Source organism: Patagioenas fasciata, chromosome Z, assembly GCF_037038585.1.
Source record: "Patagioenas fasciata isolate bPatFas1 chromosome Z, bPatFas1.hap1, whole genome shotgun sequence".
NCBI classification, from domain to species: Eukaryota; Metazoa; Chordata; class Aves; order Columbiformes; family Columbidae; genus Patagioenas; species Patagioenas fasciata.
In genome coordinates this window covers 68,291,915-68,314,169 of record NC_092560.1, presented here as the reverse complement: position 1 = coordinate 68,314,169, position 22,255 = coordinate 68,291,915, and the positions used below count along the sequence as shown (strand labels likewise).

The 22,255-nt window shown below is 36.2% G+C and overlaps 1 protein-coding gene across 1 annotated transcript in view; it reads left to right on the top strand.

Annotated features, from left to right (window-relative positions):
- The window catches only part of JMY (junction mediating and regulatory protein, p53 cofactor), a 77,654-nt gene extending 56,075 nt beyond the window's left edge, over positions 1-21,579 (top strand). The window contains exons 7-11 of the mRNA XM_065860267.2: positions 5,275-5,361; positions 8,267-8,362; positions 9,614-10,160; positions 12,537-12,847; positions 16,171-21,579. Of these exons, the coding sequence (XP_065716339.1) occupies positions 5,275-5,361; positions 8,267-8,362; positions 9,614-10,160; positions 12,537-12,844 (1,038 nt within the window). The 3' untranslated portion in view covers positions 12,845-12,847; positions 16,171-21,579. The remainder of the gene's footprint in view (positions 1-5,274; positions 5,362-8,266; positions 8,363-9,613; positions 10,161-12,536; positions 12,848-16,170) is intronic.
- The last annotated feature ends 676 nt before the right edge of the window (positions 21,580-22,255 follow it).

The window sequence follows — 22,255 nt, the reverse complement described above, 5'->3', positions numbered from 1 at the left end:
AAGGCTATGCAGAATGAGTTCAGAACTCATTCTAGATTGGCATCTTGATGTGAGAGATGACCCCTTTACATAAACAATTTCAGTAGACTGAGGGGTAAAGCCTTCATAAGTCGTATATCTATTTCTGTACCTGAATCTGAAGCATAACAGAGCAAACAAAACATTAGTTGATACATTTTATATTTTGGATTTTTTAATATTTATTGAGTTACCATCCCGTCTCTGAGTAACACAATATGAAGAAGACTGTAAATCAATTATCAAGAAGCTGGGCTTTTTAGTGCTTTAAGGGATAGGTTCTATCTGTCATGTTATGCTAATTAATATAGGCTCCATTATAGTAGTTATGCTATTTTCTCCTGAATATGAGAAGACACTGCTTGACATCTTGCTGAGTACCCAAATCTGTTTGAAAGCAACAGCCTGTTACTTTGTTACTTAACTTACCCGTGTTAACGAGTTGAGAAGCAATCCTGAAGCAGGAGGAGAGATTTTTTTAGCTTTCTTATCGGTATAATAAACTAGTCACTTTCATTTGTTTTAAGGTTATGCTGTGATAAAATGCCTTACTTAAGCTGAAGGAATTAATTCTAGGCTGTAACAGTAGTTGCAGCATGCGTACTTGTTCACTGCGATACGATGCAGAGTTGTAGATGGTAGTATTGCTCATCTGGGTCTGCATGTAGGAGTAACATCCTCATGTCTGCTCAGCATTGTGCTGGAAGAAGGTGGCTTGCTTTTGGGACCTGGGGTAATGTCTTCATGTGGAACCTCCTGCTGGACATCACAGCACCCTTTGAACTACTTCCAGCGCTCTACTGATTTCATTGCCCAGCATAGCTTATCCGCAGTTGATGGCTACAGTGAGATACTTAGCTTTCAGATTCTGAAGAAATCACAGGTTGCATTTAAACTCGTAGAGGTAAACAAAATATTTTTATTTGGGCAAAAAAGAATAGGCAGAATCAGTTGTTGTGTACCATTTTGCAGCACTTGTTGGCCAGGAAAGAACAATAGCCATTTTGATGGATATTTATCTTAGAGGTATTTACTATAGCTGCTCTTATTACTGCTAAATAACGCAGAGCCCTACTAAGCTTACTAGTAATTACCTGAAAATCAAGCCCCTTGTGGCTTTGATTCAAACATAAACTATGTGTCTTGAATGACCATCCTAGTGAAACTGCAAAACATTGTTAATGAGCACTGTAATAGTGCCTGATGTGAGTAGTTGTACTTCACAAAACTAGAGGGAAAAGGGGGTTTTGCTACGAAGAGTTTGCAGTTTGAGTTAAACATGCAGAACAAAGATACAGATGGGTTGCAAAAGCAGACTCTAGATGCTGAGAATGAGCACAGTGATGACTGCATGCTAAGTGGAGAAAAAGAGATTTGAGGGTGCATTTGGAAAGTACATACTATGTGGTAAATCTTTCTCAAAGTCTGTCTCTCTCAGTTAAGAAACATATTGTTGAACTGAGATGAGAGACTATTTAATGCTTTTCAGACTCTCTTCCTGACCATGCTTGGCTTAGTGAAGTATTTTAAAACAGAACTGTAAACAAGTGTTCTGTTTTGGATTGGGCTGGAGAGCTTTTGGTGTTGGTGGGTTTTTTTTGGTTGGTTTTTTTTTACTTTGTCAGTTCCGTATTTGAAAACAAAAAGCAAGCTGTGCATTAAGTGGTAAATATCACAGTCTTGTGATATATTTAGAAGTTATAGTCCTCGTTCATTATTAGATTTTTGGCAAATGAAGGTTCCCTTAGGAGAATGCCCCTTTTCTAGCAACAGATATCACGATTAAGAAAACACTAGGAAGTTATTTTCTATCACCAGTTCTTATTTTTTCAGGAGGTCTTTTCATCAGCTGGGAATTTGAAAATCTTTTCTGTTGAGGACATAAAACAGTGAAAGGGAATCAATTACTCTGTGTAGAATAAGACTATATGTAATATAAATATAAACTCTGGTGACTCTAGTCACTATTCATTTCATTTTTCAGAAATTCCTTCCCTGTTTTCTAGCAGTTGATGCATTTATTTTTTAATGATGTTGTCATATATTGTAATTTTTACTTAGAAACTTTTGCCAGCATTTTTTTAAATTAATGATTTTACTGAGGTTGATGTTCTTTCACTGTACTGCCATGAGTATAAATTCATGAGTATAAACTCATTCTCATTTTTTTTATACAAACCTATTTGTATTTGTTAAGCAATAATTTCCTGATATTCCTTTGTGTGTGTCAGGGAGTTATTTATTAAAAACATAATATTTTAGTAGCAGTTTAATTATTTTTCTTATTTCTTGAAAGCTAGTTATGGATTTTTGATGCAGGATAGTGCTATTGTTATCTCAGTCCACCCCCTGCTGGCTGCACAGGGGTATTAATTAGGTTATATGGAACCAGCAGCTGTTTTATTAGGGAGCTAGATTTGTAGCAAAAAATCAAGGTAAAAAAAGATGGTGTAAAAGACATTTCGAAAAATACCTTTGGAAAAATAGAGTTGCGAAGAAATAGAATTATTTTACATTCCTAATCATGAGCAAACTGGGAGAAACCACTGGTTGGTGAAGCCGTTTAGGCTATGTTCATGATTTGTGCTTTGATCTAGAAAGCTTCCTCATATGCTGTTGTGTCCATTACACCTTTACTACTTTGCAAGCCCATAGTTTGAAGCACAGCCCATGCCAGAAGAGGTGTGACGTAAATGCAGTGACAGCTGGCATACAGTTATCTGGTATGCTTTCATATTACTATTATTGTTATTATTATTACAACATAAGGGCATAACTACTCAGAACACCTAGGGTAAAATACGGTTTCTGCACATACTGAGCTTACTAAATGAGAAGGTAACCTTTTAATTGGGATGCTTTTAGATCTGAAATCAAGGCGCACTGGATCTAGTTAAATATAATACTAATGCAGATCTCTTTTACCTATATTACATGTTACTAATCTTAAATGTGGTACCTTATCCAGTGACGACAGTTGAAATGGTTCCTCAGCTCTCCCTTTTTGTCGTCTTAGTAGAAGTATAATTGCATACTGTGAAATCAGTCAGGTGATTAAAAGAGAAATGAACATTACTTCTCAATGCTCTCTCAATTTCATACGGTTGGTCACTGACTTTCTTGAAGTGTGGCTCTCACTGAGCTCCTGCTTTCCCAGTGCTGAGAAGGAAGGAATGCTTCACAATGTCCTGCAGGATGTATTCCTGCTCATATATCAAATTATGATGTTTTGTTCTTTTTTTTATTTTTTTTTTTTTTTGGCCAGAGATTGTTGATTTATCTTGAACTTGTCACCAGCCATAATCATCCGGACCTTTTTCTTTAATGCTGCCACCTCACCTTTTTTTTTCCTTTACCCTTAGTTTGCTGTCACGTAATCTTTCACAGGTGGAACCCTGCATATGTTCCTATGAAACTGCACCCTTGTTTTTTATAGACCTTTTCTGTAGTTAGTTAAGATGATTCAGATTTCTAGTCCTGTGATGAAACATGTTTTATTATTTCAAGTCATAGAAAACTAATTACATTAATGTAGGTTGTTTATTAGTACAAAGTCAGCACCAAAACAAATATGATGTGGTTTATCCTCTTAACATGCTTAAAATACCTTTAATTATTGCTCTTAATGAGAAAGATTTAAGTACTGATGCTAAAAATGTTTCATGAAGGTGTGCCCCCTGAGTATTTGTGAGACATGTCAAAAACCCCAAACTTAACATGTTTTCTCATTGTTTTATAATACTTTTTTACATGTCATAACAGACATTCCTCATTATTTTAGAAGACTTTAAGTCAAAATTAACATATAAACAGATAATAAAGATAAATCAGCAGTAGTATTACATAAGGTCTTTCAGATTCTCTAATAATATTCTGAAGCTATTGCTGTGCCTGTGAAATGCAGAAATAATGTAGTTCGTAATTAGCAGTTACAAATTAAATGGATTAACTTTTCCAGCTGTATTAACTAAAATCTTTTCATCATGAAAAAAACTCCACAAACAAACAAATATACACTAAACCCAGAAGTGCTTAGCTGTATATATACACCTTTATGATAACAACATTGATGATCTTAATGTGTAGAAACTTTGAAGACAGCATGGTATTTCCATCCTCTGCAGGAACACTGGCTTCCTCTTTATGTGATGACAGTATGTCTGTGGTCACCTTGTAGGAGAATGTAGCTTTGTCTGCCTTTCCAGGAGTCTTCTCTTTTTTTTTTTTTTTTTTTTAAATATATGTATCCCTCCCCACTTTGTTTTGGTGTCTTTCTACCACTACTGTAGTATCTCATTTGGTGGCCCTGACTCCATCAGCTGTCCCAGGCCATGCTTTTCCATGGCAAAGCTCCTGGCTGGCTGTACCCAGTGAAGCAAGCTGACTGATGCCTGGGAAGCACATCACTTCAGTGTTCTTCTAGCTGCAGCCACACTCCAAACCGCTTCCTAGCATTGCCCCCTGTTATGCAGCCATGAGATCTAACTATACACTGGACTTCGTTCTAGTTCTTTGTGGTTCTTGTACCAGGCCTAACGTCATTGCCCACGTTGTCTGATTTCCTGGCCCTCAGTATTGTCCTATGGAGTTGTCTGTCTTGTTGCTACTCTCAGTTCCTGCATATGCCTTGTCTTTGTAACTGATATTTATTCAGATCTTTTTATATAATCTATATGAAGTTTGAGTGTCATCTTGTTTCTTGTCATCTATTGTAATGTAGCCTGGTTTTGTTTGTTTGTTTTGGGTTTTTTTTTAACCTTTTCTTACTTGCAGGCAGTATAATAAATGTGTGGTTTTAATCCAGATGTTACAGATGTGGATTCAGTATAAGTGAACCTCCTTGTGCATGCATACAGTTCTAACAGCTTTATTAATGTTTGTGCTTGAAGATTGTACATGCAAAAGATTAACTGACTTTTATATATTGGAAGCTGTCTAGTTGCATAAACAGGAATACACAGTATATTTGAGTGCTAGTTATTATCCATGAATACAAATACGGACTTTTCAACCAGCTGTTACTTGTGTATATTCTTTGGACAGTTAAAAGAAGTAGGTTTGAGTTTGTCTTGAGTTTGTGTCCATTTTATGGTTTTATTGTAAGCTAAATTAGCTTGGTTAGATTAGCTTGTATGAGATAGGCGTTGTAATTTTTATTTTTCTATTTCTTAGTGCTATTTGCTAGATATGACATTGTACCTTGTAAATCGATATTTGAAATTCATATTTTATAGATAAGATTTTATGTCCCTACAGGAGATCTGTATTGCAAAGCATGATGAAAAGATCCAGCAGCGTCACCAGAGTGAGGAGGAATACAAAATGCACCATACTGTACAGCTAGTAAGTATGAGTTTTCTGCTGTTGAATATAGCCTTTAATTAATAGCTTGCATTTTTCATTATACGTAATTAAGAGACTATTCAGAGCGATAGCTGTTTTAAAAAGATGGTGTGTATCCCGCACCTTTACGCCATGGATTTCTGTGTTATGTTATGTTGGTAAGGAGGATTATATAGCTGTGTTAGGATGATATTGAACCCATGCAAATAAAACAGTTCTTTAATGGTAGGTTCACAGTCTCAAGTGATTACTGCCAGCGCAGTTTGTTACCACATGCACATAGATGATTCTGAACACGTCAGAGTACAGCGTCAGACATGCTGAGGTGAGTAAGAAAACCATACTGGAGCACAAGTCTGATAAGGAGCAGCTGAGGGAACTGGGGCTGTTCAGCCTGGAGAAAAGGAGGCTGAGGGGAGACCTTATCGCTGTCTACAACTACCTGAAAGGAGGCTGTAGCATGGAGAGTGTTGGTCTCTTCTCCGAAGTAGCAAGAGACAGGACAAAATTATGCCAGGGGACGTTTAGATTGAATATTAGGAAAAACTTCTTCATGGAAAGGGTTGTCAGGCATTGGAACAGGCTGCCCAGGGAAGTGGTGGAGTCACCATCCCTAGAGGTGTTTAAAAGATGCACAGGTGAGGTTCTTAGGGACGTGGTTCAGAGGTGGACTTGGAAGTGTTAGGTTGTTGTACTTGATGATCTTAAAGGTCTTTTCTAACCAAAATGGTTCTATGATTCTTTACACATGTATTCTTGAATCTTAATAAGCTTGTTCATTATTTTTCTTCTTTCTACGAAAGAAATCACTTGAATTGTGTCACATAGAGATGTAGCTCCAGCTGCATGCTCCACGATTCTCTGCACAGTCTCATCACAGAGAATAGGCCAGGTAGTCTGACTCTTGTGCTGAACATAACAAACTATAACTTAAAGAATATTAAAATTTTGGGCTAAGTCTTGGGAACTGATATTGTATCAATATTTAATAAAGATCACTTACAAAGATGAATTGAAATCCAAGTCTCTTTAATTCAGGCTCCAATTAGATTAGTGAAAGTGATTCTTTTTCATCCTTATACATTTTTAACATTGATACATTTGTCCAAGAAGTCAGCTGCATAATATATTTTATGAACAGGCAACTTGTGAACGACAGTACATATTGGCATACTGTTTCAGGAACTTAGAAAAATACGGGGTTTTTTCAGTTACCTTACTGTAGGGTAAGGCAATGGAATTTGCTGTGTGGATTGTAGTCCATTTATCACTCTTAAAAATCACTCCTGACAAAGCTTAAGGACTTTCTTGTCTCTGAAATACTGCAAGGCTTTTTCTTTACTTACAGATTTGCCCACGTGTGTTATATAAAGAAACTTCTGCTATATTTTGGCTTTTCTGTGTTGATAATATCACTGAAAATTTATACTATTATTGTAAAACAGGTTTTCAACCACTGCTATTCTTGAAGATAATATCTCAAGGGTTTCCAAACCTGAAACCAAATAAGAATTGTAATTTCACTCTTCTTATTTAAAAACAAAACAATGCAAACCAAAACAAACAGAAAAACCCCTTGAGTTTGAGACTGCTTCAGGAAAAGTTTGACCTGATTGCATATGTAGTATGCAAGTGTGGTGATAGAGCTATTCTTTCTTCTTGGTATAATCTCTTCTTTATACTTCTGTTTGAACTTTGCCACATTGCTCTGTTCTTTTAACCACACGCTTCTATTCCTCTTTACCTTCTCCTGTCCCCTATGTTTCAGACATGTTCTCCTCTTCCTCTCCCTAATGCATCTATACTTACCTCTTTCCAAATCACAGGAGCCGGTTCTTTGTGAAGGACACAAGGCCACTACCTGAGTTCTGAAAATGGCAGGCAGGCAAACACTGCTTTTGTGTTCACTGAATGACAGCAGAAGTTTACAAAAGTGCTCAGAATTTTTAATTATGATTAAGATGAGCATTTAAAAGTAATACTTAATTCTGTGAGTCTTGAAAATAAAAGCTGCTGTTTCTGCTCAAGGTTTTTTTTCATAGTCACTTTTCCTGATAACTTCTGAACTTACATACAATGACTTTTTCTAGCTGATAACTAGCATGCACTTTCAATAAATTCGACTGAAGAATAGTGTTTTGTTTCAAGGATGTAGTAACTTTGCTGAAGTTTTGTGAAAATAGATGATTGGTTAAAGGGGGAGGATCCAAATGTGTGTTTTCACTGAGGCAGGGCACCCAAACAAGAAAAAATACAACTCTTTTGGCTGCAAGAAAGAGCTCCAAATCTTTGTTGAAATAAGATTACAGAAAATCAAGCTGGGTTAAATGATGACAGCTTAAGTTAACTAAATTTAAAACTTTTATTCATAGTTGTAAATTATAATGAAAATGTTTACTTAATTTGCTCAGTATTGGGTTCAAAACATGGCACTGAGTTCTGTAATTTCTTGCACTGAGAAGTTACTGTTTTAATATGACTTGTTTTAAATGGGCAACCTTGCAATTTGGACTGTCATTTTATTCTTGGAATGATACAAAATGGATACTGGTTTGCTGTCTGGCTAATTTGTACAATTTTTAATTTAAGGTGGCTTTTTTCAGTGTAATGTTCTGTCACATCTCTAGGTATCCTCATCTTTCAAGGTAACAAGTCTTCAAGTGTTCATGAAATCTCTCTCTACAGAGCTTTGGATTTCTTCAAGATTATAAAACATGAAATGCATAGTATTTTTAAGGGGAAGACAAAGGCCAAGTTTTGAAGTTCAGAAATGTATTTATTTGAGAAATAGATTGTTAGGTAATTCTTAACAATTAGTAGAACAGTTATTTAAATTCAGCTTTTTTAATGATACTAAACATAGCATTGAATGTAATATTTACATGGTTTCCATGTATTTTCTCAGAAGCGAGATCAATTACAAGATGAAGAGGAAAGAAAGAGCTCCTGGGTTAGTCAGGAACGACAAAAAACACTGGACAGACTTCGCACATTTAAACAGGTAACAGAAGAAGAGTTGTTCTTTTCTGCCAGTTTCTTTTGCAAAAGAAATTTTCAGTCGTTCCAGGACTATACTATGCTATTAGCTATTGTCTTTCATTTTATAGTTGAAGTGTTCTTTGGAAAATTTAACACAAAATAGGGCATTCGTGGTAAGAAATTCCTCTGCCTGTTGTATTCCCAGTGCAGAGATAAGCTTCTGTTCATTCTTACCTCAACATCTTGTATCAAGACACTTGGCAAATGTTCCTGAAAGAAATGTAATCTAAATGCTGTTGCCCACAAAGAGCATTACTATCTGACATTCCCCTGCTACCACTGATTACCAGTACACAGGCCAATACTTGCCCCTTCCTATTACAATATGTGTATCAGAAAATGGATAGAAGATGGAAAGAGGTGAACTTCAGACTGTATTAATAAGCAAAGACTTATTTTGGTTTTGCTTAATACATAACAAAATGTATGTGAGAAGTTTCTTTACTGGGAAGTTGTCTTGTTTACCAGTACACTCTTCATATCTTTATTATTTGCAAAGTAGTTTGAATTGCATAGCTTCTGTAAATTAACGTGAATTTACTTATTTTAACCAGCAGGTGTTAATGAACCGACTTTATGTATGAACGTATTGATATTGTTAAGATCTCTATTGTTTTAGGCCTACTACAATTGTGTAAAATGTATTAGACCTGTATTTCAGAAGCAGTTTAATTTTTTGCATAAAACAGGCCATGGATGAGACTAATACAAGAAGACAGATATCAAGGTAGCAAATTTAAGAGCTAAAACACTGTGGAAAGTCTCAAAATGTTTTACAATTTCAAGAGATATCTTTTTAAGCAGTATTATTAACATCTGAGGCCAGTGCCTTAGGTCAGAGAGGACTCTGTTGCAGAGGGAGCCATTGACCAGTTTTAGAAGAGGAAAGCAAGAGGGAATTTTGAATTTTAGTTTTCAGTTTTGAATGTGCCATCTGGTTCTCAGCAAAATCCTAATTCTAACCCATGTGTAACCCTGACTACACCAATCACATATAAATTGGGCCTCAACCAAGAATAAAAATTAAGAAAATGGACAATTTTTGCTTAAAGCTGAGGATATATTTACTTTGCTTTTACATCCAGAGCAAAATGAATGAAACTAGCAGATGAATTGTACTTGTCAGAAAGGCAAACCCTAGTGACAAGTATTTACAATCTAGAATAGTGCGATGCCAGTGCTTATTTAATTTTCAATAATTTACTCACCATAGCGGTACCCTGGGCAAGTAATACTTAAATCAACCAGACTGCAGTTGGCCCATGCAAGAAGAAAATGTGCAGCCAGCTCAGTGTCCTGTGTCGATCAGCCTCAATCTTTGCCAGCAACCATACAAATCCAAGAGAAGAAAGAAGGGGTGGAATTGGAAAATGCAGTTCAGCCTTTGCAAGTGGAGGAATCCACAAGCTTAGAACAACTTCAGGATCTCTCGTTACCTCCCAGTGGTGTTACCTCTGAGCTGCCTCATGGTAGTACTTCTCCACTCACTGGTAATGAGCCTCAACCAGAGACTGTTACTGCAGCACCGCTTCCACCCCCATTGCCTCCACCACCTCCTCCTCCACCTTTGCCCTCCAAGGAAGAAGCCACCAAATCCTTAGAGAAAAGTGACAGCTTTGTTAAACGTCAGAGTGAGGAGAAGGGAGTCCAACACTCTTCTGGTGTACCACCAGCATATCTTTTTGACAGCAGTCAGCTAGTTAGTGCCAAGAAGAAGCTGAAGAAGACCGGTGATCTAGAGGGTTTACAGAGGAGGAGAGGTAATGTTTTAATTTTTGTGTATTTAATTGTAATGCACATCAGTTCCTCTTTTGAATTGCTCTACAGAAAAGTGTGTGCTGTGATTCATTTATAATTGATGGGAAAGCTGTTAAATCCTTCTCAGTTGACAGATGTCTGCAACACGAACAAATGTTGGGACCTGTACAGCAGCATGCAGTATACTGTTGAGTTGGACAGAAAACACTTGTGAAACTGATTCCATGATAAACCACATTGGACTAGCTAGAAAATGGAGCTAAATGTTGCCTGAAATAATCTTTTCCTGTTGAGCTTACAGCCAGCACTGCAAATATTATATGCTTCACCTGAGGGTGCAGTGTTTTTTTAATAACAGAACTTTACATAATTTATGAAAGAGTAAAATGAATACTTATCTTGGGACCTAGGAGACCTGGAGAATGCTATCTTCAAGGTTTCTTAAAATTTTCATACAAAAATCCATAAACCCTCAAGTACCCTTGAGAGTTGAGTAAGAATATATACGTTTAACTACAATTGGAAATTAAATCTGTAATCATTCAGCAAAGCGTCTTAAGTAAATAGTTAAAAGATCAAAAACTTCCTTAGGAACTAAGGAGAATGAATAGAGCACAAGGCTGAGCTGGGAGCTCTCTTACAACTTGTTGATTCTGTGCTACTTGTTTTTAACTGTTTATCACATATATAAAATGGGAGAATGGCAGACATGTTTGAACAAAATAATCCTGCCGTTTCAGTGGAAAATATTATATTTGAGCTAAGTTTTTATTTGAAAATCAGAGATGGGATTTTCAAAAGTGCTCAGCTGAACTACTTTAGTGGATGTCACTGGGAAAAAGTACCTGGAGTGAGCCCTGATTCACAGTGCTGTAATGTGGCTCTGTTAGCATTTTATTAAAAATTCTGTCTGGCTCTGTCAAGTACAACTACAGAAAACAACCCTCCATTGACATATTGTCTCATCTAGATAAAATCAAAATTAGAACAGTCTTCATCAATCAAACAGAAATGAGAATGTTTCCTCTAGAATTGTCCTTTAATGATTGAAAACCCTTGAAGCAACTGCATAGTTACAGAGTTTTTAAGCTCTTATGTGTCTTGCAGGTTGCAGGTACAGTGCTTAAGTTCATTGTCAATTTTGATGCTGCTGTGCTCCATTTTTCTTTTTCTGCAGTCCTGTTGTTTATTTTTCTGATATCTGTTTCATCTTGGAGTTTTATATAAAGCGTGTATTGTGTGTGCAATTTGATATATATGTCATAAAATGACAAACATAAAATCAAATTATATCCTCCCTCTTAGGAGTATTAATGTCTGTAGCAGCAGTCTACCTGCTGCTCTGTATTCCCTGAGATGTTCGAAGTCTCTAAGTGGCTTCAGAAATTTGTTCCTGTATGACAGACGACTGTTTTACAGTCCTTCCTTCCTTCTTCAAATGTGCGGTCCTGTATTCTTCTTTTCTCTTTTCCTCGTGTATTCCGACTGTCTGGGCCATTAGTCTGACGGGCAAAGCCAACCCATAAATGGAAAACAGGTTTAAAAAATGTATTCTACCGTATATGGAAAAAACCTGTAGGCACATATTCATTGATTGATTTGTGCTGCACATTGCAGTGCTAGGGTATGCAAGCTTTTTCAAGCTGTTGTAGTTTATTGTAATGCATTCTCTGGGATAGAGATCTTACCCACTTGTCGCTCTTCAAAGTGCCAAAGCCTCGTTTTCATTTCTGCAGAGAACTAGTTTCAAATTTATGATAAAGGAAGGATTTGTCATGAAGTATCAGTTCTTCTCCACTTTCATTAATTATAAAGGAAGGGAATTTATATAGGCACAGTGTGACTAGGTGCTAATGCATGAGTCCAGAGAAGCAAGAAAATGCACACTTGCATTTGACTGTACTGCCGCTTCCCTCACTGACATGTAGTAATAGTCATACAGTAGCTAAAATCAGCCACAAAATGCAAGTGCTGAGAACGCACTGTGCAGTCCAATATGTAAGGTATGTACTCAAAGTCAAGAATGATAATGTAATAAACACTTTTTAGTGTGTTGTGTTCATTGTAGCTGTTTTGATTTTCTGACTGCAGACAGGAAAGCCATTTTGTTCAAAACATTTTACTACCTGCCCGGTAGGAGGTTAAGTGGTTTCAGAAATGAAAACTGTCTGTGTAAACCAGCACGTGTAAACCAGTGACATGGTAGCAGGGAAGATAAATCTGGAGGCTAAAACAAGTAGGGGACCTACCATTATACTTAATAGCCTGGGACTATCACGTTCATAGTATGCGGCTACTTTTTGGTCTGTAGGATATATAAATGAAGACTGATAAAATTTAAGTAAAACTAATACTGAAGGTCTTTTGATTTACTGCAGTGAGTTCCCCAATGGATGAAGTGCTGGCTTCCTTGAAACGTGGCAGCTTTCACTTAAAAAAAGTTGAGCAGAGAAGTCTCCCTCCTTTTCCCGATGAAGATGATAGCAATAACATCTTGGCACAGATCAGGAAAGGGGTGAAACTGAAGAAAGTGCAGAAAGATGTTTTGAGAGAATCCTTCACAATTCTGCCTGATACTGACCCTCTGACAAGGAGCATCCATGAAGCATTGCGACGAATTAAGGAAGCATCACCTGAGTCAGAGGATGAAGAGGAGAGTTTGCCTTGCACAGACTGGGAAAATTAACCTGTAATTAATTTACATTTTTTTTTTTTAAAATATTTCTTCAACACTTTTTGTATAGCAATAGTGGCTAAGCCTCAGGTTTTGCATTCTAAGAAACTTAGTATAAATGTGACTAAGCTGTCTGACATCCAACATGGTATAACATGCACATAGGAATTTAGTAACACTGACTTTTCGAAGGTTTATAGTAAGGAAAACTTTTGTAGGCAACATCTTAGCTTTTTATTGTTTGAATACTTTTGTTCAATATTGACAGGACTGCTTCTATGAAAACTTCTGTTTTATGTAGTAAATTTGAAGGGACTATTTGCAGCTTACCAAGAAGCTTTAAAAAGCTTTTAAGTAACAAAGGAGCCCAATCACTCTTGGACACATCTCATACTTACTTTCTAACTACTTCTGGCCTTATAAAAGTTTAGCATGTTTATTGCTTCAGACTGAGTAGCTCCAATTGAGGGAAAATTAATTTTGACTGCTGAACACATTGGAGTCTCATTGGTTATCCTGTGTGACTGACTCTTTGATAGCTTGGTTTCAGTCTGTAAACTCTATGATTTAATTGAATTTCCAGACTATTTATAATATATATACATATGTAATTTATACTTCTGCTACTTGTATGAATTCCATGACCTTGCATTATACTAAGCTATAGTGTCTGAAAGTATGGATGGTAGACTTCAGCAGATGAAGTTAATGACTTCACAACAAAACAGAAATTGTCAAGAGATCAGTTTTCAAAATTACGACTGCATCCGTAGCATAAAGACATTCTTGATTACAACAACAGCATGACACTGGTGGTTCTTTTCTGCTGTTGGCATGTGGATGAACGTAAGTCTCAATGAAAGCTCCCACTAAACTTAAAATTTGGAGGAAAGAGAGGTATGACAATCTGTAAAGAATTTAAAAATCTGTTTAGAAATCAAAGTATTTCAAGAGTATGGGAGATAAATATTTATAATCCTTGCAACACAGCTAGCAGTAGGAAAAAATAACCTTTTTTGATATTTTTAATCAGGCATTTCTGCTGTGGTTAGTTATTAACACAGCTGGAGGGTGACTATTGATAAAGTGCTACAGCTGTTTAAAAGGTGATGGTGACTTAGCCCATCATCTGCCAAGTGTTTTGATTATGAAATACCATGTCTCAAACTGTTCCATTTGGTATGCTATTCTGAAATAATAATGCTTAAAAATTTTAAAAAGGAAAATAAATGTTGCCTTCATTTCCTCATAAACTAGCCATTGGCCACACTAATGATTTAATACTGTTCAATTATGACATGCTCCTTTTATACCAAATGTAATCCTAGTTTTGGAATTGAAAATCAAGGAATGGAGGTGTACTTAACTCTTGCTGAAAGTCAAAGTGAAAATAATATTGCTTGGATGCAACTTTTTTCTATTACTTGCATACTGAAAAGTCCCACTACTACTGCCCTTCAGAAATCAAGTGACAGCTACAAGAAAAGACATACCTTGGAACTGACTTGGCTTTCTCAGTGCAACTATTCTCTTTTCATTACCTAGATAACTGAGCAAATTTAAACTTTTTTATTAAACTTTATGATTTCAGTAGATCTAACTTAATCTTTGGGATCTTGTTTACCTTTTTGAGCAAGAATACTCTTTAATACTATGGGTCATTGAAAAAAAAAAATGGAATTTGGCCAAGAGTGATGTTGAATTTTTGTTTTCCATTGGAGGTGTATCCTGTTAGAAGACTTACATGTACACTGCCATACAAAATAGGTACACATTTACCTCTGCTGTCTTTGCAGCCTCATAAAAGCAGTACAGACTGCAGGATGAAAATCACTGCTATGTAGTAGCTGTAGTGCAGTGGTTGTTGTCTCCTTTTTACCAGTCTACAGCTATGATATCTTCCGCTTTTAAGGATGCACTCCTGTCCAGTACTGAGGTCCCGTGAAATCACTTGGACCTAAAGTGGGGTGCAGTGTCAGAACTTGGAGTGTGTGCTCCTTGGAGTTCTCCACACATTTGGGACCCACTTTCTCTTACCTATATCATGTTTTATTATGAAAACAATCCTATTTTCATGAGATGAGACTATTTAACAGATAGTACAGATTTGATTGAATACTGGTTGTGCAAAATAGCTAACAGCTTAGAAAGGGAAAACAGGCCCATGCTGAAGAGGTATGTGAAATAATCTGGGAGAACAGAGATTGAGACAAAGCCCTCGTAAAATTCAGCTAAATAAACGCTTTTCACATAGATTAATGTGCTTGCTTGAACATATAGACCGGTGACACAGCATTTATTACATAAGAGTAAAATCTAATGAAAGTCTGTTGTAGAAATCGCAGAATACTCTTTTTACTCCAAAGTTATCCATTTAATACCATGCTTTAAGACTGACCTGTTATTTTTAACTGTAAGCTCTGCACATACAAAAACGTGTTGCATAGAGATTTTGGGTTGAAAAGAGTTATACAAAAAGATATTGGCACATATGCTACAAACTATGCTTAATACATGTGCGTCCTTGTAGGCTAAATGTAATGCAGTTATTTGCCTTAGGAATGAAGGCTAGATCTGATAAAATGATATAGGCTTATCGAGTGCCAAAAAGTATCTTAAGGTATATGCAAGGAGTATTAACAATACCCACTGGAGCGGTTTCATTAAATATTGAAGTTTGAAGACAAACTAATAGTAAATATCTCCTCCAGGAGATCTAGTAATCTCTTGTATTACCTGCTTTATGAGTTAGCTTCTACATAAAGTTATGACTAACTTTTTTAAGAGCGTAAGAAAGTTATGGACACTCTAAAACCATGTACAAAAATATTGAGGCATTCTGTGAATTGGAAATACAGCTGAACAAGCCATATAAAGATGCAGTAGCTTCTGTAAGAAAACTAGCAGATCACTGGTGATCAAGTGTCCCAAGCCTATCTGTGTGTACATAATGGTATATACAAATTACTACAGTACATTTAACAGTACTGTAAGTAATGACAAACCTGTGTTTCTGGGAGAGACAGACAGAGCAATGGATAAAAGCAAGCTTTTGTTCTCCATAGTCTCCTAATCCAGTATTTTGGGATTTCAAAAACTGTAATCTGTTTTTCCCTGCCAACAAGACCAGAAAGAAAAAAAAAAAAGGACTCGGTCATATTTGGTGTGTCCTGGCTCCAGAGTTGATACATCATTACCCTGCGGCCAAAGAGAATCAAGGTGTTTGAAGACTCTTCTCAGTATTGCATGTTGGAGTTGCCTAATATGTTGATCAGAAAGTATTTGTACAGCTGTTTAGCTTTTCAGATGTTCCTTTTTTTTTTTTCTTCCCCACACAGGTGATTCACAGCTACTATCATAAGACAAGAGACCCAGTTGAAGATTACTTTCCGTCTTCATTTCTGAAAATTCAGAGCCAGCAGTTATCACCATCAACTCCACAGGAGGCTTTCCTTGGCAAAGAAATAGTCTTTCTTTGGCAAATGATTCAGTAGATGGAAAAAAATGGCCTAAAATGTTAATTTTTGGGTCACACCTTTAGTTTGTTATAAAAATTCTAGTTTAGGCAGAAAGCTAAGTTGTTTAGATGTGCGTTTATATAATCAAGAATGCCCAATTCTTATGCACTTTTTATATTTGCAGTAGTAATGTGTGACCAGATAAATGAAGCGGGCATTTTGAGTTGGGAGAACACTTGCTCTTAGAGTAACTTGGGGATTCAGCCACAACATCTAACTAGCTATAAAACCTTCCCTTCACTGCATCGAATATATCATCTGCTTGAAAATCCAATTAATAGCCCTTTGCAGAGAAGCTTGCTATGTAGCAGTGTGATATTATGGAAAGAGCAGAAGTCCTAGTTGCTCTGCAGTAGCTGAAATTCAGTAATGTGCAACTAAGATGTTTTTTCTTCTTAGTTTGAAGAACTGTATGTCAGTATCAAAAGTAGCAAGTGACCACAGCACAATGAGAAATAAGAGTTGAATTCAGTACATATTCAAGAATGTCGTTGTTTCCAACATGGTACATTTAGCAAGACAAACAACAGGATCTTTTTAGAAGGTCATTTGTAGTCTTGCACCTTTTTCAAGTAGACATTTTCATGCTTTTTTAAAATAATACTTAGCTACGCTGAACCAAGTTAGTTATACTTTAATCATTTAAGAAGCAATATTTTGTAATTTAATACTTAAAATTATTTTTTTCTTTTGGTTTAAAATGGCTTTTGATTACTATAAGCAGTCATCTTTAAAAAATATCAAAGCACTTAAACATATTGATAATTCAGTTGTGAAAATCATGCTTCTGTTGCTGGTTTTTATTATTTTGTTTAGTGGCTGCAAAAATGTTTGTACTTCATAACCAAAAGCCTACTGGCTAGAAAAAAAAAAAGTTCCCTTTTGATCCTGACTGTTTTGTTTTTACAGGAGCGTTGCAGCTTTCTCTGCTGTGAATACTTAGAAATAATCTTAAACTTCATGACTAACAGCTGCAGGCAGCTACTCTTACAATACCACAGTACTAAGAGGTATGTCAGTGCAGAGGTACAAGTAGTCTTGTACCATCTAGAAGTTCCACGTGACATTGAAGTCAGCCCATTACAATCCTACGAAAACTGAATTTTCACTAGTGTTCTATTTTAACAGCATGGCACCCATTGTGCTTAAGAAAGTCACAGTCCCTGTCCACTGTGTGATGTGTTCCATTCAGTGTACCTGTTGTAACAAACTGCTATGTGGATTTAGGTGGGTTTTCTAAGTGGAGAAATGCATTGCTCCTGTAATGTAATGGAACACATACTGCATAAATGTTTGTCACAGGAGATTTCACATCTTTCCATTTCTGTATATAAAGAGGAACAGGAGAACTTACCTTAGCAATAGGCTGTGTAACTTAAAGGAACCTCAGCTGTTGGACCCTTCAGTTGTTTTGCTGTGGCTGTTCTGAAATTAAAGCTCTGTCAGGCATCTGAAAGGATGTCACTTTACCTTTGCTGTTGACAGGAATATTTTTAACCTTGTTGCCTTATTTATAAAGTTAGTGAACATTCATTTTCAAAGTACTTGTGAGCAACATTACTGTAGAGTTGGATTGATTTTGCTGTCTTAGTTGTCAGGTCTGTATTACTCTGTCCTGAGTTCAGCTCTGTGAAACACTTGGTACTGGCTTTCCAAGGACCTAAAACTAGACGATGTGTTTTGTGTGGTTGTAAGCTGTCCAATAGTGTTTTCACGCAGCAGTAACAGCAATTTCAAAATTCATCATAATCATGTGACATTGCCTGTACTGTAAGCTGTGGTGTATTTTTGCTCTGCATCTGTCTGTACTTACAATCACAACACATGTTAAAACTGAGGTAATCAAATACATTTTTGGGTGTAGCACAAAGCAGAACTATGACGTAGAGTGGTAATGCAGATTATACAGTTCATCTGAAACTTAGTGCTAAGTTCATAGTGGTAATCGAGCAACATCTAGATCCATTTTTTCCTGTTTTCCAGCCTGCAGTTTTATTCCTTAGAGTATGCTTATGGGATACTAGCAAATTTCCAAGCCAAGGAAAAACAGAGTAATTTTAAAGCATAGGTGACAATGGTCCCTTTGCACATTTGTGTCTAGAGTTTACCACTGATTGAGATTTATCTAAATAGCTCCATGCTGTACTGTACTACAGTTTTCAGATTTGTTTGCCACTTGATCTGTCATCTTTGCCTTGAAAAATGTGTGCATGTCTGAGAAAGATTTCTGTCCTTAATCTGTTTTATATTTAGCTGAAGTCTTAGATTCCTGTAATAGCTTAGTTTATAGAAATTGAGTTCTCATACAAGCTGGTATTTTATGTGCACAAAAAAGTAGTTGTTATGCTGAGCATAGCAGCTTCTGTCAGTTAAAAACTGCCATCTTCAATGTGGAAAGTAAATGTTTTGGTTTTTTGGGTTTGGTTTGGTTTTGGTTTGGTTGGTTGGTTGTTTTTTCCTTCCATATACTGTTAAAGAAGTACTCCTGGATTTTAATCATCCATGAATCACTAGATGTCACAATTTCACTTAATTTTCTGTTTCAGTATAAAAATTGTGCGTATGTAGCATACAGGCTAATGCATAAAACTTCCCATCCACTGTAATGTGAAATTTTGCATTGCCATGGCTGGAGCAGCAAGTGGGGAAAGTTCAAGTATATTCACAAGAAACTTACAGAAATTATGACAGTCCTGCATTGACATCGGTTCCTCCATAGCTGAGAAAAGACATAATAATTGTGTTGTTCCTTCAGAGAAATTGTGGCAAGCATCACTACAGAAAAACATGTAAATACATTCAAGGAAGGGGAGCCTCCATAAAAAGACCTTTCTACCTGTGATTAGTATTTTTCATTTGTGGCTGGACTTCATTGTTGTGGCTGCCTTGTTCCGTTGCTAGTCATTTATCTTAAGCGGTTTGTTAACTTTCATGCTTTTTCCATTTTTAGAAACTTCTTTGTTCAAATTAAACTGTTTTAGTATAGTGTAACTGAGATAAAGAGTTGGAATGCATAATGCATAATGTTTATTGTACAAAAGCTTACATGAGGACTCAGAAATATTTTGAGTGGGAACAAGAAATGAAATATTTGATTTCTACTGAAATAACCAAAATGTAAGGTAAACAGCAGCAGTCTTCGACCAGAAATGGAATTTGCATCAATGTGAATTTCCTGCTCTCATTCACAGAGGTTCCTGTCCTTTACAAATGACCAATAGTCTTCTTTTATTCACTTTGCTATGTTTTCAGATGTTAAGTTACCTGTCTAGAGTAGATGAAGGCTTTTTTATTTTTCTTAGACATCAGTTTTAGGGTTTGGGTTTTTTATATATATATATATATATATATCTGACAGGCTGTATCTTACACCAGATACTTGTAAAATAGTATGATTATATATTGTGTTCTTTTGTGACTACATTGGGGATAGAACTCAATATGCTTCACTACATTATTTGTAAAGAATCATTTTGAGTATAAGCACTATATTCTGTAATGTTTAATATTAAAGTAATGACAGATGCATTACTGAAGATGCAACTTACTGAGAAGAGGAGGCAGAAACTTTTATTGGTTGATGTTACCTTATTCCATTTGTTGCACTGAATTTCAGGAGTGTAATTTGTAAATCAAGTTTGCTCACGTGTGTAATCAGATTTTATTTTCATTGTAACGCTTATGTAATTAACTTACCTGGATGTATTTCTGGTAGTGATTCCATAAGCATGGACAATATGGTGTTACATTTAGCACTACAGAATTGATGCTAAGAACAATTGAAGCTTCTTGCAAAGAAAAGGAGTAAACAGAAGCACCTTACTGAGAGAACGCATTACACAACTTCAGTGCTATTGGAGCTGACAGACAGTAGGTCATACTAAACTTGACCGCAGATTGCTCTTTGGTGTAATAAGCACATTGACATACTGCTATCAGTGCTGTAAAAAAGTACAGTAATGGCTGTTTTTAACCTATAAATATACTGTAATTTAAATTTTTCCTACAAAATAAATTTATATTTAATTGCTGCCTAATACATAAATACTTAGAATTTTTAGGAGGGCCAAGGGTGGGTAGGCATGCCAGTGTATTTTTGGGAGGGGCTATTGTATATACAGTTCTTTGCACTTCCAGTTCAGTTTGGCTATTAATCCAAGTCTGCAACCTGACATTTAAGTATTCTTAGTGCGGTGCAGGTCTTCTGTATTGTGGCCCACAGCTTCAGAATTTGACAGAAAAGGTCATCTTTCCTTTGGCAAATGTGAATGCTCTGAGGTACCTCTAATATGGAAAATGACCAAACAATGAATTTTAATCTGCGGAGTTTCTAATATTAAGGTAGAGTATTATTTAAAGGTGATACAGAGGCTGTTAACCAGCAGTGTGACTATTTGGACGAAGTAAAAAGGATGATGGCCGTTTTGGTGAGTGTCATCCAAACTCTGCTGCAGAGATTTTATTCTACGCACTGTCACCTATTTGGTAATTAGTTTGCCATAGACTGGCTTGATGTTCAGGTGCAGAAATGCATTTTTTATTTCAGAATTGGGAAACAGGTGTTGGGGATATTCATTAAACACCTCCCAATGTGTTGCTGTGGTTGCTATATGTTTTGTATTTCATTTTCAATGTATACAAATAGAGCATCATAAAAGCTTAAGAAATACAGATGGCTGCAGGTCATCTTGCATGAGGGAAGCCAGTCAAGTTTAATGAAACTAACTTCTTTGTTAAGCCTGTTGAATAAATGAATAATCAAAAGAAAACCAATTTGCCATTCACTAGCTTGGTGCAATATTATTGGTAGACTCAAACACTATTAGCACATTGTGCTTGGCTTTAAAAAAATGTTCTTTACTCCATTATATTCAAAAAGGCCTATTAGATGCATATTCTGCAAATTTACTATGCCTAAAAATGCTCCATGATATAAAGTATTAAGCAACAAGTATCTTTAAAAAAAGGTCAAAACTAAACAAACATTTCTAGCAATACCTAAAAACTAAAAACAATTTAACTGTCTGCCTTCTGCTCTCTTTTCTTTAGTGCAGCTTTTCTGCAATGCGAATTTATTGCTGTGTATTTCTTGGTTTTTATTGTCATGCAAATTTAAACCTGTACACAAAGTACTGCACTCACCTTCTTGTACATGCGATGTAACATCATACTCACAGTTTTGGTGCTTTAAAATATTCCTTTTTTCTTTATTAAAGGATATTTATTTGACCACTGTCTCGTTTTAACTTCAGCATGTGTCAACATCAAAAATATATTTTTATTACCATTTCGTTCCCACAAAAAAAAAAAACCCAAACAAAAAACCCAAACAAACAAACAAAACCCTAATATCTAGTTCATTTAGGTTTCCTTTTTTTATTCTTTTACATCCTTAAACTGCCTGTCACTGCTTAATGGCAGATGGTTGTGCGTAAGCTATGTTGCAGCAGGGAATAATTATATTTAGGTAACATCTTTGTAAACTAAAATTCACATAGACTATGTAAGTGTCGTAGAAGAATCTTGCTCTTAAATAATGCAGGATGGTTGTGCTTAAATACAGGTCACGCTCAGTTTCCGTCTCTCAATCAAAAGACAAAAGCACTCTTTTTCATAAGAGTGAACGTTTAAACCCGGGAATAATAGGAGCTCAGCTGACGCAGGACATGGTGCTGCCCGATGGAGCTCAGTGGTGGCACCGCCGCTGCCGGGAGAGCCCAGACCTCCCGCTGAGCCCCTGAGAAACACAAGAAACGGGAATGGAAAAGCTCCAGTCAAAAGTGTGACTTCTCCACAGTTTGCTGCTTTGGTGTACGTGCTACATAATATTTCAAAAGCAAACCAACTGTATACAAAGAACTCAGGTAAGTACCTGTATGAGTGTTCCAAAGACATTACCTTTTTT